We start from the raw sequence: 16,084 nt of genomic DNA, 5'->3' as shown, positions 1-16,084 counted from the left end.
AGCTTTATGAAACACCCTCCTGGTCTCCAGGGAGTCGCGAGAGAATTAACATGTTCAATTTTTCAGGAGACTTTTTCCAGTCTCCAGCTGGTCTCTCAGACATCTCCACGATGTCTCCTTAGTCACGGCCAATGTCACAGAGAATAATTCTGTCCACAAGGTTTCTGAGACGTCTCTGCAACCTTGCGGAGACCCATTGGTGACCTGCCGGAGACGTCGCAGAGACATCTCAGAGAAGTCTTGGAGACATCGCCGCAATGTCACGAGATGCAACTTCAAGGCAATTAAGCTCTCACCTTCTTTGGAGACATCTAAGAAGTCTCACCAGAGTCACCTTCTTGGTGAAAGCGCAAGCCATTTTTGTGCCCTTTGAGTCTCCCTAGTCGCACCGACTGATTAGACGTGGTAGTGGTGGCAACGTCTCCTCCAGTGAAATAGGCTCTTAAGCCACCGGTAAGTGCCTGGGCTTTAAAGGGTGTGTACAGTTCTGGTCAAGGTGAGGATTTAGCTTTTAACGTTTTGTGAGATATTCAGAAACCACTCTATGAGATGTCAAGAAGCATGCAATTCTAAGGGGTATCAAAAGTTTATTTGATGAAAATCGATTTTGAAATGGCTCAGATATCCAAAATTAAGGTGAAACAAAGAGATCCTAATAAAAGGCGTGGCCTGTCGCCTTTTATTATTATCACTTTTTTTGATATTTCAGCCATTTGAAAACCAATTTTCATCACATAAATGTTCAATCCTTCTTAAAATTACATGCTCTTTCATATTTCATTAGAGGTTTCTCATTATCTCACTTAGGAAAGTTCAAAACATGAATCCCCACCTCAACCAGTACTGTACAGTCCCTTTAATTTAAGGGTTTAATTTCACACTCTCTCTGTCTCAGGCTTACCTGGAGCTGCTGGGTGTCTGAGGAGAGCTCCCCTTCTCTTCTCCTGGCTTCCTCCAGGAGCTGGGCATTCTTCCTCTTCTGCACCTGTTGGTCTCGTTTGACGGCTACCACCTTCTTGTTCACCTCCTTCAGTTGGCTGTGGGGAAAGGGAGAAAACCGGGCGGGAGATGGTAAAGTGTAAGACCAAAGATTCAAACAAATCCCATCAATTTTTTTGGCACCTGCCTTTCCCATGTATATCATAGATCAATAGCCTTGTTTCATGAAGCACCTCAGAACAAAGGTGACTTATACAAAACAGTCAAACCTGTCTATAGCGGCCATTCAAGGGAGATGAAAAAAGTGGCTGTTACGGACAAGTGGCCGCTACAGATAGGGTCTTGTAACATGGCTTTTTTTCTCAGGGGAATCTTTTAAGTGGCCATACAGGGCAGGTGGCCACCATAGACAGATAGCCACTAAGGCAGGCTTGACTGCGCTTGTAATAGTGACAATAAAGACTGGACGGGCTGGGCCATGGGATATAATATCAATTTCTCTTGTTCTTCTTTGTTTTCCCTTTTTTCCACTTCTTCTCTTATCATAGGTAACATCACTTGAAAGACAAATACATATAACCAGATTTGACAGTACCGGTGGCCCGGTGGCCCGGTGGCCCAGGGCCACTAAATATTGATGTCAGGCTACCAAATTTCCAAAACAGTAAACTTTTGGTGACTCAATCAGGCAACTAAGATTCAAAATGGGGACTAATATTTGTTTTTATTTCAGGCCACTACATTTCTTTTTCGGGCCACCAAAATTTTTCAGATATAAAGACTTTAGGGCCACCAGAGAAAAAAAAGTTAGTGCTGAGCCTTGCATATAACTACACTGTCTGGCAAAGTTTGACCAAAAGAGATCATTTCTACATAATTATGCACAAGACACAAGAAGTGAAACCCTAAAGGATTGTTGTGAAAGCTTTTTGTCCACATAAACATCTACAATCTGTACCTTGACTGTAAAGACATAAATGAAAGAAGATTACATTTGCACATTACGTAAAACTTCACTCACAAAAAAACAAGAAGCACTTATTCACATGCAAATATGTGGTGACACTCTGTTTTGTTTTGTTTTGTTTTTAGTCATCTTGACCCTACAAATAAGAGTCTCTGCTTTGCTCATCATCTTTTCAATTGTCATCTCCTGGTTACAATAACACTTGTGGTATACCTTAGAGCCACACTTCTCAACCATTTTCAACACGAGGCCAACTTTGGCTCTTAAAATTCTTCTCTTTTTTTTTTTTGAGGCCCGGTTAGATCAAACATGAATCTTTTTTCATTCTATTTTAGGCCGACATCGTGGCCCACCTGTTGAGAAGCACAGCCTTAGAGGACAGTATTTGGCAGTTTTCAGAGCAAATTTCAATCATCTCCACTTCGAATGAATATGTACTTAACATCCATAAGCTCTATCTGCACATCATCATCACACCAAAAATTTTGTTTGTTTGTTTGTTTTTTTTTTACAAAATGAGGGGTTAAGATGTGATGCAATAATTGTGTTTTCATACAAATGAAATCAGTTCACTGCTAGACTCCACTGATTTATGAATAAAATCGATGGAGAGATTTTGAAAAAAAAAAATTACAGATTATTCTTGAAGGGATCTCACAAAGCTGTGACTGACTCTGTCAACAAATTTGAACTTTGACATAACAGTGACAGTAAGTTGCCAAAAAAAAAAATCAGAATATAGCCACGAGAACACAGCATCAAAACTGTTCACTACAAATATCAACAGTTTAACAAAAAAAGACTACAGCAACAGCATTAGATGAAAGACAATTAACTGAGCATGATCTCTATCTTTTCAGTGTTTGAAATATACATGATCACAATGACAATATATCTCCTTTAGAGATAAGTATAAGACTCATGGTATTAAGGCATGCTATGACTGGATCAAATTGGTGTTTATACTCATGTATGTATATTACAGGATCATGCTTGGGTACACAAATAGACCGATTAAGCACGATGCAATTCTCTACGTGCCAAAAGCAAGTTTCCAAACATCAAGACTTTTCAAATGAAAGAAACTATGCATGTCAATCTCACAAGAGATCATGCACGAAAAGTTTGATGAAAGTATTCACGGAGTAATCACAAACAACATTCTTCTTTTTCTTTTTCTTTTTTATGAACAGGCTGTTACAGACAAGACGTGGCAAAACAGGAAAGCAAATCGTTCACAAATCATAAGTTATACAAAGGGATTAATAAAAAGAAAAAAATGTGGGGAAAATTGTCGGGGGCAGCAAACAGGCACTCATGCAGACTGGGGTCACAAGGTCATGGAGTCAACGACCGACAAGTCACTCACCCTGGGCAATGCTTTCTTATTATGCTGAAAGAGTTAAGAGGTTAGCAGGAAGCAAAAAAAAAAAATGATAGTAATAATAATAACAAGAACATTGTGGTAACTTGTGATGCACGGGGCTGTGGTAAGTTGGAGGAATCGCCAAAGGACTGTGGAATACATGTTAACACAGACTCTGGTTACTTCATGGGGGTAGGGTGGGGGGGGGGGGGGGGGAAGAGGCTCAACATTATTCTGCGCAATCAGAAAATGCAGTCAGTCATTTCTGACCCCCAGCGCTCCTCAAAGTTCATCTACCATCATTCCAAGTTACGTCATTATTACACCTGACCTGTTAGTGAGGTTACTGTTGTAGGAGCAAGGGGGGGGGGGGTGTTATAATTCTCAATATGCAGACCAATAGATGGGGGCATTCATGTGTATCACTTGTACACATAGTGTCTCACACAGTCAGTTTACATTGATGTCCACACAAAAAAAAATACATAAGACTAATATTATTTCATTGATATCAACAGTTACATTTTTTTCATTTTTCTTTCTCTCGGCAGGCATAAGATGACAAAATATGCCACAAAAAATAAGATAAAAATCAACATATTTCAGTGCTTGAGATATCACATAAATTCTCAAGCTATCATATATAGTTCAAGGAACTAAGTAAGAATCTAAAATTCTATCAAAACAGGACATCAGCTACATAAAATGTAAAAACTGTGAACTATAATGCTCACTTTTCTTTTCTTTTCTTTTTACTTGTTTTAGCATTGAGGCCACTATACACTGGACAAACATTGCACAGCAGAATTATACACTCTGTCAACATTCAATACAATTCCCAACCAAAATCAAACTAGTTATTCATTTAATTTGTAATGAGATTATGCTCATTTTTTTTTTTTTTTTTTTTTTTGGGGGGGGGGGGGGGATTTCAGTCTTCTGGGTTACACACCGTAACTTAAACTGGATAAAAAAAAAAAAGGAGCAGAAAGATATGGTATGTGGACTTTAAATGAAAAAGCACTACAGCTGTAACTAACAGGGGGCAGAGACATATATTTCTGTTTCCTCTACGTTTCTACATGTTTCTGCATTGCTTCACAGCATGCATACTAATTTATGACAACCTACAAATCTTAGTAAATTTAGGTAAACACTACTTGTATATGGAAATTAACTCATGTTAGGCATACAACATTTTTGTCAAAGACTTGAAATTTCATTCAAAACGAAAGCAAAAAAAGAGAATTGTTATATCTTTAATGCAAGCATGCTACCATTCAATGTCAGAGTCCTATAAGAGTACACTGTAAGTTGTTGATTACTTCTATTTGCAATTAAGTTGGAAAAAAAAAATGCTTTACAGCACTAACATTAATTAGTTTGTACTGCATTAGCCTAGGAAGTGTAATAACATTTGTAAAGGGAAAACGGGGGCCAACTGAAGGCATGAAAATGCATTAGAGCAAGAAAATTTTCAACCCTACTATTAGATACATCATGTAGACCATTAGCATTAAGTGGATGTGCACAAACATGTTGAATAATACTATGTTCACATGGGGCTTGGAAACTCTGGTAGAATATATTCCTTTGTATTGAGAGATCCTACATAATAACTGTCTTCCTATACCCCCATTTAATTAATTACATCTGTTCTATGATTCCTGGGGCTGTCATCAACTGTAGGATCAAGACTTTCTATAAAACGTTGGGATCCCTTGATCATCATCTCTTGAGATGCTTAATCCCCATTTCCTTTCGGAGTGCCATCTTCCCATATCCCTGTCATCCTTTCATGGTTCTACACTTCCTTCCCTCTGTCCACTGCCCCTCTTCATCTGCACGTATCACGCCTACAAAGTCTTTAACCTTTATCTCTCCTGAGCATTTGTTTGTTTCATTTTCCATCGGAGAAGATGGCTGGATAGCCCATATTCAGCTGCACTAACTGGTCTTCCTTGGGGTCCAGTTGTGCGTACTTGGGGCGGACCACTTCACTGGGTTATGCACCCTGCTCATTTGCGATGAATGAATAAAGTGAGATCTTTGATGTGCAAGAGTTGTGACACTCTCACACTTAGGACCTCCATTACATGTAGTATCTAAGAAATCCCTAAGGTTCCATGAAATGCATCTAAACTATGATTCACGGCTTCGTGTCTGTTTACAAAAGCACAATTTCTCCAATGGCTCTCAGAAGCCTAGAAATGTAGTCCCATGTTATTCCATAAGACATCTCAGTGACATAGTTCTTTGGTATTCCCTGCTATTTTTTGAAATTTTTTGAAATTTGATGATATTGTATGATAACAATTATAAGGGGGGGGGGGTAGGTGAAGTGGCAATACCCTTTTCTGATTGCCCTATCAAGCTGTTATTAAGCTGTAATTGTATTAATGTTTGAGTTTGTTTGTATATTTGCTTTGGTGTAGAGGTTGATTTGTAGTATAAGTTATTTCATTGTTTGTACTTTGCTTTGATGTTCATGACATTTTTATCTGTACATAATGTGAGCAGGGCCCCTTGGTAGAACAATTAACCAACTGAAAGGGCTACCCTGCTAAAAGAATATTGAAATAAATATATAAAATAAATATTGTTACGCTGACTGTAACATGTTACCTCCCTCACACCACTCCAGTGTGTAGCTGTGCATCATCTCTCATTCATTCCATCCCCCACTCCTCTCTTTCTCCACCCATTCCTCCTTCTCCCAATCCATCACCAGCTAATCTTCTAATCCTCATCACTCAAGGAGGTCTGGTTCACATCGCATGTCCTCCCCTGAAAACCTATCCCACAACATAATTCTTTCCTCACATACTAAGCCTTTCACTTTCAATACCTCCATATCTTCATTATGAATGATGACATACACTCTCCCCAAAAAATAGATCATGTGACCATTTATATCCTCATCCCCTTCACACTCGTCCCTCATCAGGTAATTCTTCCGTCTACGTGAGTATTTGAAAAGATGTGACTTTGTTCTATCTCATGGTATTCCTTTCTGGGGGGATGGGAAGTCACATTCCAAAATGTTCCACTAGATTTTCATGGGAAAACAAAACAACAACATCAAATTTGAAATGAATGTGTTCTGAGCTTTGGCTGATAAATATTTCATCCTTTCAATGATTCAAAAGAGACGGAGATTCCATGAAAGAGATTGAGCACTACTGCCAAAGTTTCTCACAATTTTGCATACCCATGGGTTTTCAGACTACAATTGTACATGCAATGCCCGCTCATGTACCTGGAGGGGCAGTATAAGTACATCAATCTTTTTTCTTGCTTCTCTCCCTTCCTTTCTTGTTTATTTTCATTTCTTCTTTTTCCCATGCGATTATCTCACACCTTTTTTTTCTTTCTTTTTCTCTTTCCCTCGATTTCAATCTCTCACTCTGTCTAGATAGAGTGATTCTCCATAAAATACATCTTTCTCTACCTTTCCTAATAGAATGCTCCATTTGTAAAATACCTTAACCACTTATCCCTTCCACAGACCATTATTTGACAATGGGTTTATTCATATATTGGCATTTTAAGTGGTAGTTCACAGCCTTGCTTGTGCTGCAAATAGTACATTTCTCACTTCATGATTTATTTAGTAAGTTGTGGAATAATCTTCATATTCATGAAATTCTTCCATTGAGATGTTTTCATTGCAACCGACTGACAAACTGCCCTACATACATACGTAAATAAGCACTGAATTGATCAGTGTTTAAGTATAGTAGCCATGATAAAAAATCATGGGCATACATACTCGAGCAGGATTCGAACCTACGACATCCTGATCGCCGGACAGGTGTCATCTCCACTCACCACCGAGCTTTCATCCGACAGCAAGTGTTGGTTCTAATCCTTACAGCGTGCAGCGGGTTCTGCGTAAGTATTCATATTCATGAAATTCTTCTGTCGAGATATTTTCATTGCAACTGATTGAAAAATTGCCCTACATGTAGGGCAATTTGTTAATCTCTATATATCATGAAACAATACCTTTAGGAGCATGGACCTCTGCTGTGTGAAACTCAAATTTCATGTCTTCTTCTACAGACACAAGTTTCTTTTTTATGTTTTATGTGACAAGGGATCTAAAAAAAAAAGTCCCAGATGCTCCTTGACAAATGTGCAACAAGACTGAGAAATACCAGTTGCTGGTGGTGCTGATTTGCTAAGCAAGAAACAAAATCCACTTCTAACTTGCTGCATATCTTAACATCCTTTTACAAGTCACTGAATTCTTTTTAGGTCTTGAATTCCACTTGAATGACACTGATCCTTACTTGGCAGGCCAAATGACCCCACTCCCATGAGTCTCAATCTTGCTCAAGTCTACTCCACCATGAATAACCCCAATGTTTACTACTACTGCAATACAAGCAACTTCAACAATCTCAAGCTCTGCTAAAATTTCCCTATCTCACCTACGAACCCTGTTCCTACTGTTTGATACATTTGTACATGTACCTTTGTCATGAGCCAACCTATCAGACATTAATCCTTGTTGGGGGCATATCTTTCAACTCTCCGCCCCTTTTAAAATCCAAATTGCTCCACCCTATGAATAAAGCTATTATGTCTAACAGCTGTGACGCAAGTTAATCAAAACATCCCAATGTTAAATAGTCACTTTCACTGTTATAAGCCTCATTCCTACAGTCAAGTGTTTAGCTACAGGCCCGAGAAACTAAGACAGTGATCCCAGTTTGGCAAGACTACCACATCACACTCTGCCCCGCCCGGCCCCGCCCGGCCCCGCCCGATCCCTCTTACCCCTCCAGATCCTTGATGCGCTTCTCCTTGTCGTTCTTCTCCCCCTCCATCTCCTTCATGATCTCCAGGAGCCTGTCGACCTCTGCCTGCGACTTCCTCACCTCCTCCTTCAGCGCAGACACGGATCCCTGCAGCTCCTTGATCTCTTTGCTCTCGGCGGCCTCCCGCTCCTCCTTCAACTGTGTGGGGGACGAACAACGTGACACAGCAATTGAATGGAAATCGATAGATAGCTGTGGATTAGTGTGGTCTAACTTATAAACCTATGGATGGGACTACAGTGAAGTACAAACGAATACAGCATCGTACGATCTCACATAGACTTATTCCTTAAGGTGTATATGTAAACGTGTAAATGCAAAAGTGATTGCCAAAGCAAACCACTGATCTCTATAGTGACAAGAAGTGAGGCAAGGGACCGTGGGATGTTAGGTCAAAGTTCACAACCTATAAAAAGCTCTACAGATGATGTCATCAGCCGAGCCATTTCCCGTAGATCGGCGATTGCAGCATTAGCGTGAACTACATTTACGATCCCTCAGTTATCAGTACATCCATATCTTCAGACAGTGGGAAAATGAAAAGAGTCAAGTCAAACAAAGAGAGCAGTGAATTTAAGTTTCATCAACCAAATTAAACAAAAAGAGAGAAATCCAACATCTTTAAGTCTTGCATGTCTTTTTACAAACATCAATGTTGGTCATAATCATATACGCGCAAATTAGATGTGGCAATGATATCATAATCTTACAACTCTTCCACTGGTTCGTACTCAAATGTATTATAAAATCATTCATTTTGTGTCAATAGCTCAAAAATTCCAGCCCCCTTCACATTGGGAAGTTATCATTACTTACTGGTTTCAAGTAAAACTCTGTAACATTCTGATGGGCAAAACATTATCTTTTTTAATATTCTGAAATTCATGTCAGAAAAAGGTAATAAATACAGTGAAAATCTGTGATCAAACAAATTGAAGACATGGATGACAACAGATGACCTCATCGTCTCATCTTATCTGTATAATATTTGACAGTAACTGACAACAATGACCTGGGAAAAGTATGGAAGTATAAATTTCCATAATTTCATAATTTTCTGACTGATCTTCACTAAATTTCCATTCTTCTAGTTGTTGAAATGACTCTTTGTAGCACAGTTTGCTTATTGTGTATATTTGCAGGAAGTTTGTGGTCTGTACACAAACAACGTACTCTACGCTTGCAAGAAGAAGTGATGTTGTCTTTATCCATGACCCTATTTTGTTTCTTTTTAATCATGACATGAATTCTCAGTCAACCCAACATCAAACAAGGATGAATTCTAACAAAGTAATTCACATAAAATAGAATATTACCCCATCATTGACATCACTAAAGACAAAAATTGCAGTCCTATCAATTCACTGTATTACTCCTTGATCACAATATCACACTGCCACCAAAGGAATCATATTAGGTTCCACTTGTACCATCTATGTACGTGTCAACTCTTTGGTGCGGCAGTTAAGGGCATTCATCACAATTATAGTCAGTCATATGAATCACGCAATGACAGTCTGTCATGAGGCTACAAGCCTGAGCTTTCCAAACCTGAACACCTGTATGCACAGGATGATGCCCTCCTGTTACCACGGCAACATAGTCCAATGAGATACTGCATCACCACTGTCTCCTTTTTTCCCAGGCACTCATCACACTTGCAAATTCCTCTCCTCTCATCTCACCGCCATCATCACATTCTCAATGATTTAATGCGAGCTGTTGAATTAAAACTATAAAAAAAAAAGACTCATCTGATCGCTCCCCCGCATAGACATGTAGTCAATTAGGTGACAGTGAACTCGTGCCTTGTACGAACGGCGAAGCAACAGCAAACTTGATAGCTTCTCCTACGCTCCACTGCCAACTCAAACACGACAGGATGGAGGTACAAAAGAATCAAAACCCTGTCAGATACGTTCACACTGTGTCAACTAATTCTGTTCTTTCTGAAAAACATTCTTGCATCTGGCATCACATCTGCATCGCAGTGCATCACAGCATAGGGCATGTCAATACAAAGGATGAAAACAATTTTACAATAATGATCATTGCCATGGCAACTGCTAGAAATCCTGCAAGATGATTGATGATTGCTTTAGATTTGTTAATCCTAAGGTAAGATAGATTATCATAGGAACTCTTCCATGCAAAAGGAAGGGGAAGGTAAAGTCGGTTTTTTGCCTGATGCACACAAAGAAGAGTGATGATGTCAGTCCCTACGACTCCAGCCTTTAGAGACAATTTTGTTTTCTTTTCACAGTGAGTGAGAGAGAGAAGGGGGAAAAAGAGAGAAAAAGAGAGAGGGGGAGAGAAAGAGAAACAGAGAGAGATAAAGAGAGAACAACCAGCTTGCTATATATTTGTTTGAAAACAAGTCTCAAGGCCTACTTTAAGAAAACGGCCAAGAGTGAACAGTTGAGAGTCCGGTACTGACGTCATCACAGCCACTATAAAAACAGACAGGATCAGTCAACATGCTACACATGGTATATTGCCACAATACACAAAGACAGACACATGCTTCTACTCTAGCAGCATTACGTACACAATGTTTCAACAAGTAAAATACTGCTTCGATGAACATCTTCACCCTGAAAATTGAATTTGAGAGTAAATGGCCCTGGAAATTGAATTTGAGTTGGGGGCAAAAAAAGTAGGTACAATGTGTTTACAAGTGAAATAGCCTTAAATTGTTGCAAATTCTTTCTGACAAGTCTTAGTACAAAACATGTTATATCATAAACTGCTCACTCTGTACCACTTTCATTCTGTACATGTCCCATTGTATGCTTGTGTATGTTGGCATGCATGAGTTGAGCTCACAGTAATATCATCAGGAATATATGTCAAACTGTACAATGTACCACTAATTATCGTAGAAGTAATCAATGATCAATTTTTGTACATTAACAAGACATCCCATACTATTGACATCATGAAAATTCCTGACTTGCAATTAACAAGTACCTTACATTTTTTTTTTGAGGGGGGGGGGGGGGGGGCTTTGTCGATCCATTGAAGATTTTAAGCTTGAGTGGGAGACATTATCTAGCACAGTTCTCCTCCTTCAGAGCATGATATCTTCCAACAGTAGCCCGATTAGCATTTGCTTCTTACTGACAAAGGGTCTAAAGAGGATCATGGCAATTGTCAGCTTTTAAACATATTACAAGGAGACACACACGCATGCCACAAATACACAAGAAGGATACACAATGCATACTTGTACATGTACATAATGCCACTTTCACACATGTAAATAAATGTGAACCATATCCTTTTAATATGACTTGAGATTTAGGATGACTGGACTCTTCCTTGCCTTCAAGCTTTGAATGCAGTTGGTAATGCTGGGTTCCGACTGTTGTGCAACCCACTACCCATGCCACGATCGTGAAATTTTTGCTTATGTCTACTAATATTCCAATTTTACCAATTGAAATCGTGGAGTGATTGTGGTGATCTTATCAGATCTTAATAGATCTGGAGGTCAGTCGTGGCAATCACGCTTATCATAGAAAATTTTTGAACGGTCCAAAATTTTTACTACGATTACCATGATTGCCATGACTGACTTCAAGATCTGATACGATCGCCATGACTACTCCACAATTACGAGGATTTCAATCATGGTGCAAACTGTGATAAACATAATAAAATATTTATGATCAGCTATAAGGCCAAGTGCGGCATGAGTATCGCACAACAGTGGGGACCCATCATTACGTGAGAAAACTTAATACTGGCAGTCCTTTTCTATGAAAATGTAATTTCTCTTTCATTTGGGGGTGGGGAACTTTTTCATGATAATTTCAACACAAACTTTCTTTTTGCTGAAATTTCATGATTTTTTTTTCTCTCACATTATGTGCACATTTTGAGACTCTATTTGTGAGAATTGGGGGTATGCTTGCTGAGATATAGCACACTTGTGACCAATGTCACTGAAAACGGCAATTTCCAATGACCTTTCTTGTGTACAATGTATGGGTTTTGCAAGAAGTGTCAGATGAATTTTTTCCTGGTTTTTCTCAGATAACATTCCTTTTGGTTATCATCAACTATTCTATAGCTAAAAAGAAACAATAAAAGACAAAGAAGTACATAATGAATCAATAAAAGAAATATATAAGAAAAAATATAATATGTAAGAAATTCATTTTGATACAGACTGCAATTTTTTTCACGTAAATACGTTAATGATACTTTAAAGAATATTCAGACACAAACAATTAGCCCATTTGAAGCTTTTTTTTAGGAATTTAGAATTTAAAATTTGATGCACAAAAAATATTTTGTAGCATAATAAGCATAATTTAGAAAAATTACCATGTTTCAGGAAAAATAAATGATTCATTCTTGGACTTTTTATAATGGGCAATGTGCGTGCTGATATTAGCCGCAATCGTGCAATCAACAGCTGAGATCTTGGGGGCCCAAACAACCAAGAAAATACAAAAATTCTGCTAAATTTGCCTATTTTAAAAGCAGAAGTTCTTAAGTGCTGGCAGTGGAAAATATATATATTTTTTTCATTTGCAGAATCTGGATCCTCCAAAAGATTCAACTGAGAGCAAAAATAAAATTCCAACTACGGAGCTTGACAAAAAAAAAAAAGAAACTCTGTGATCAGAAGATAATGCTCTATGGATTCAAATTTCCTTGATGCTTGCCTTAGTATAAATTCAAAGCAAATCATTTCTGCTAAACTTTTGCAAATCCAGTCATCTAAATCAATTCAAACTTGAACATTAAAAAAAAAAAGAATAATGATAATAATACCAGAAGTGACCGGTTAAAATCACCAAGGACAAAGGGAAAAGAGAAAAAGACAAATGATCCAGGTCACAACTGGTCACTAACATGCACATTTAAACATGCCAAAACAAGCAAAGGGAGGGTGCACAGGATTGACCGTGATATTCCGGCGGAGTGAAGCGACATAAAGCATGCCCGTATAAGCTGCCACACAAAACCACGATACATGCCCGGTGGAATACTTACAGCTTGTAGTTTTCGCTGAGTCTATGAGTTAGCATGGAGAGATGGGATGGAAACGGGTGAATGTGGATGAATGACTCACACGAACACACACACCAACAAAGAACACAGTGAAAAGAAGACGGGGATCGGTTTCACACATGACGGCTTAAGCCAACTGCCCACTGTGCGATTTGCGCCTAGCTAAGTTTGTATCTAACGAGATCTTGTGAAGGTGGGAATGAGCCCCTACGATCCATGGAGAAGTCGCGGAGTTGGCACCTGATGACAGTCGCAACTGGCAGCTGCAGGGGTGGTGTTGGTACATTGTAGCGATTGCCGGGTTTCCGACAAGTTCAAATATTTGGTCCCCTCTGGCTTCAGTCGGGCGCACTCACAAGTAGAATCTGATGGTGAGCACACCCAGATTGGCCTTGATCACATGAAATCGCGTTGACTTGCGGTGCGATTCACGTAGATCTAAAGTCGTGCTAATTCACAGGCGCATATCACACAGTGGGCATTTGGCTATAGTTTGGCAAACTGAACAGAAATGGACTATGTCTTTGAACTACAACACTCAAAGCTAATCTCCTATAAAATACTGTAGCATGTATGAAACAAGGCTAAAAGGGGTGTCTTTAATAGAAGAACGTTCTTGCTCATTACAAAACTATTTAACATCCTGTAATTTTCTTGTCATTGCAAAGCCACGATGAGATTATGAAGGGAATTTGATCCTAACACCAAGGTTATTTGTCACACAGGTTTTAGAATAAAAAGGCAAACCAATGAAACTTTGAATAAATCTGAAAACAAATGGAAAAGTCATTTGTACTTCCCAACAGTACTTTTAAGGAGTTCCCTTAAGTTACACAAGTCACATGACCAAGGTGATTGTTTTTTTAGATGCCTGTAGCAATTCCTTTCAGACATAATTTCAGTAGTATTTCTTAACAGCTGTGGAAAGACTAAAACTTTGTAGCCCATTTGGGCCCTGTTTCCCTAACATGGGAACTGCAATGAGCCTAGACATGAACCCACATTTGGGATACATCCAGATCAGATTTAGTTGGGGAGGTTACATAGACATTCCAAATGAATTCTAGAACGTGGCAAGGCGGGTGCGAGATACTGCTCCCAAATGACTCAGTGAAACAGGTCCTAAATTCTGCAAGACTCATTAATCCCAAAATTGTCTCTAAGATCAGTTGAACTGAACTTACACTGTAGGACTGATTTTAGAGCTCAGTGTAACGGTCCCATTCTTATCTTCTTTGCTTTTTAATTCAAAGTAATTACCTCCATGCTGCAAATTCTCCGCATATATTGAACGATTTTACCGACTACTCTTCACAACATGCAAATCAAACTCAAGGGGAAGAGGGAAGGCTGCTGTAATGATGGGTCTGGGCCTCTATCTGTCACTACCAGGTGGGCACTTCACTGCAAATACTGCAAAAACTCCACACACATTGGTTCAGTTTTCCAGACAGAATGGGGACAACTGACTAACCACAAAACAAACCAAAGAGGGCGCTCTTCATAATGATCAGAGGATCTGGACATGCTATGAGCATGGGAGGCTGCAGTAGTATCTGGGTGGGCTGTATGAAATGATCCTATCTCTTCTGTCAAGTTCAAGGAAACTAACACATTCTCTCTTTTTTTTCCCAAAAATCTTAAGTTAATACTTTAATGTGGAAGCTCCCCCCCCCCCTCAAAAACAAAAAACAAAAAAACTGCTGGAAATAATACTAAATTTATGACTGCTATAATGTAGAATCCTGTCTTCTACCCCAAATGAATTTTTATTCTGCTAAGGTTTTCTGTTAACAAATTGCAATTGCAGACTGCAACTGCAGAATAAAAACATCCTGCATTATAAAATGCTTAATCTTTATAATAAGTGATTGCATTCTACAGCTACATCCTGAGATCAAATGCCACGTAATTTCAACCAGAACAGTCACCCTCTCTACGTACGAGTGCAAGTAAATACACATGCACGGGTGGTATCTCTTCCAATTGTATCTCTTGTTTACCTAGAATGTTTCGCGTCCTGACACAAACCTTTTAATCCATTACAGGTTTTAATCTGAAAGAGTTGGTCCAAATGCAACGTGGCACATCCCCTACAGAGCATCTACGTGCCCCGGTAATGTGCTATTCGGAATGATTCCTCCAATCAAGATTCTCGTTAGCCAGCAAATCAGCTGTGGAAAACAGATTTGCTCTTTGTCATGACTATTCATGTCATTGGTTGCTACCGCAAACCTTGACTACAATTTGGTGGATGTTTATTAGTATCTTTACTGGGTTTTTTTCTTTGGTACTTTTTTTTCTTTTTAACCAAAAGGATTTAAGCACATGGATACAACCATTTCATATGACTACTAAGTATGTACTTTCCTTTGGGCGTATTGGCAAAAGGGACAGCTTTTGTTACGTTTCTTTGATGACTGCGAACCATGGCATCATGTGATAGAGTCTGTGATATCAAAGAGAAAGATGCACTGCACACACATACACACACACAGAGACATACACACATACAGACACACACAAGAAAACAAACTCATGTGCACACACACACATACACAGACACAATCACACTTTATATCCGGCTAAGAGTGGATTTAAACCAAAGAGATCAAGACAGCGTCAAAGGCGGACGCACGCAGAAACTTGGTCATCCTTGCTTTCAAATAAATATTTCTTTTCTTTTTTGGGGGGGGGGGGGGATGGGACACCACACTAATCACCTTTTTCAGTTCTGTCTCCACCTGGTTGAGTTCCTCTGTCTTCTGGGCAAGTTGGATCTCCAAGGTGGTGATCCTGGAGTCCTTCTTGAGAGCTCCTGAAGCCAGCGTGGACGCATGCTCCTTAAGGTCCATGAAGGATGCCTGCAAACAGGAGAAGGTGGGGGTAGGGATAGATGGTGCGGAAGGGGGGGGGGAGATAAAAGGGTGCAATCTTGTATCTCCTTGTTCTCACTTTACA

The 16,084-nt window shown here is 39.2% G+C and overlaps 1 protein-coding gene across 4 annotated transcripts in view; it reads right to left on the bottom strand.

Annotated features, from left to right (window-relative positions):
* LOC139717325 (ELKS/Rab6-interacting/CAST family member 1-like) overlaps positions 1-16,084 on the bottom strand; it is a 128,668-nt gene that overhangs the window by 42,297 nt on the left and 70,287 nt on the right. For 2 of the 4 annotated variants that reach the window (XM_071628829.1, XM_071628831.1), the window contains 4 exons: positions 15,847-15,987; positions 8,058-8,236; positions 3,276-3,299; positions 902-1,037 (listed from right to left, as the gene is read on the bottom strand). In XM_071628829.1, coding sequence (XP_071484930.1) covers positions 902-1,037; positions 3,276-3,299; positions 8,058-8,236; positions 15,847-15,987 — 480 coding nt within the window. The remainder of the gene's footprint in view (positions 1-901; positions 1,038-3,275; positions 3,300-8,057; positions 8,237-15,846; positions 15,988-16,084) is intronic. The other 2 variants (XM_071628830.1, XM_071628832.1) reach the window with 1 other exon arrangement.

This window comes from Diadema antillarum, unplaced genomic scaffold (genome assembly GCF_040938485.1).
Source record: "Diadema antillarum isolate AM-2024a unplaced genomic scaffold, OU_Dant_1.0 scf00000074, whole genome shotgun sequence".
Taxonomy (NCBI): Eukaryota; Metazoa; Echinodermata; class Echinoidea; order Diadematoida; family Diadematidae; genus Diadema; species Diadema antillarum.
The sequence above is the reverse complement of the archived record's forward strand: the minus strand, read 5'-3'. Positions and strand labels throughout refer to the sequence as shown.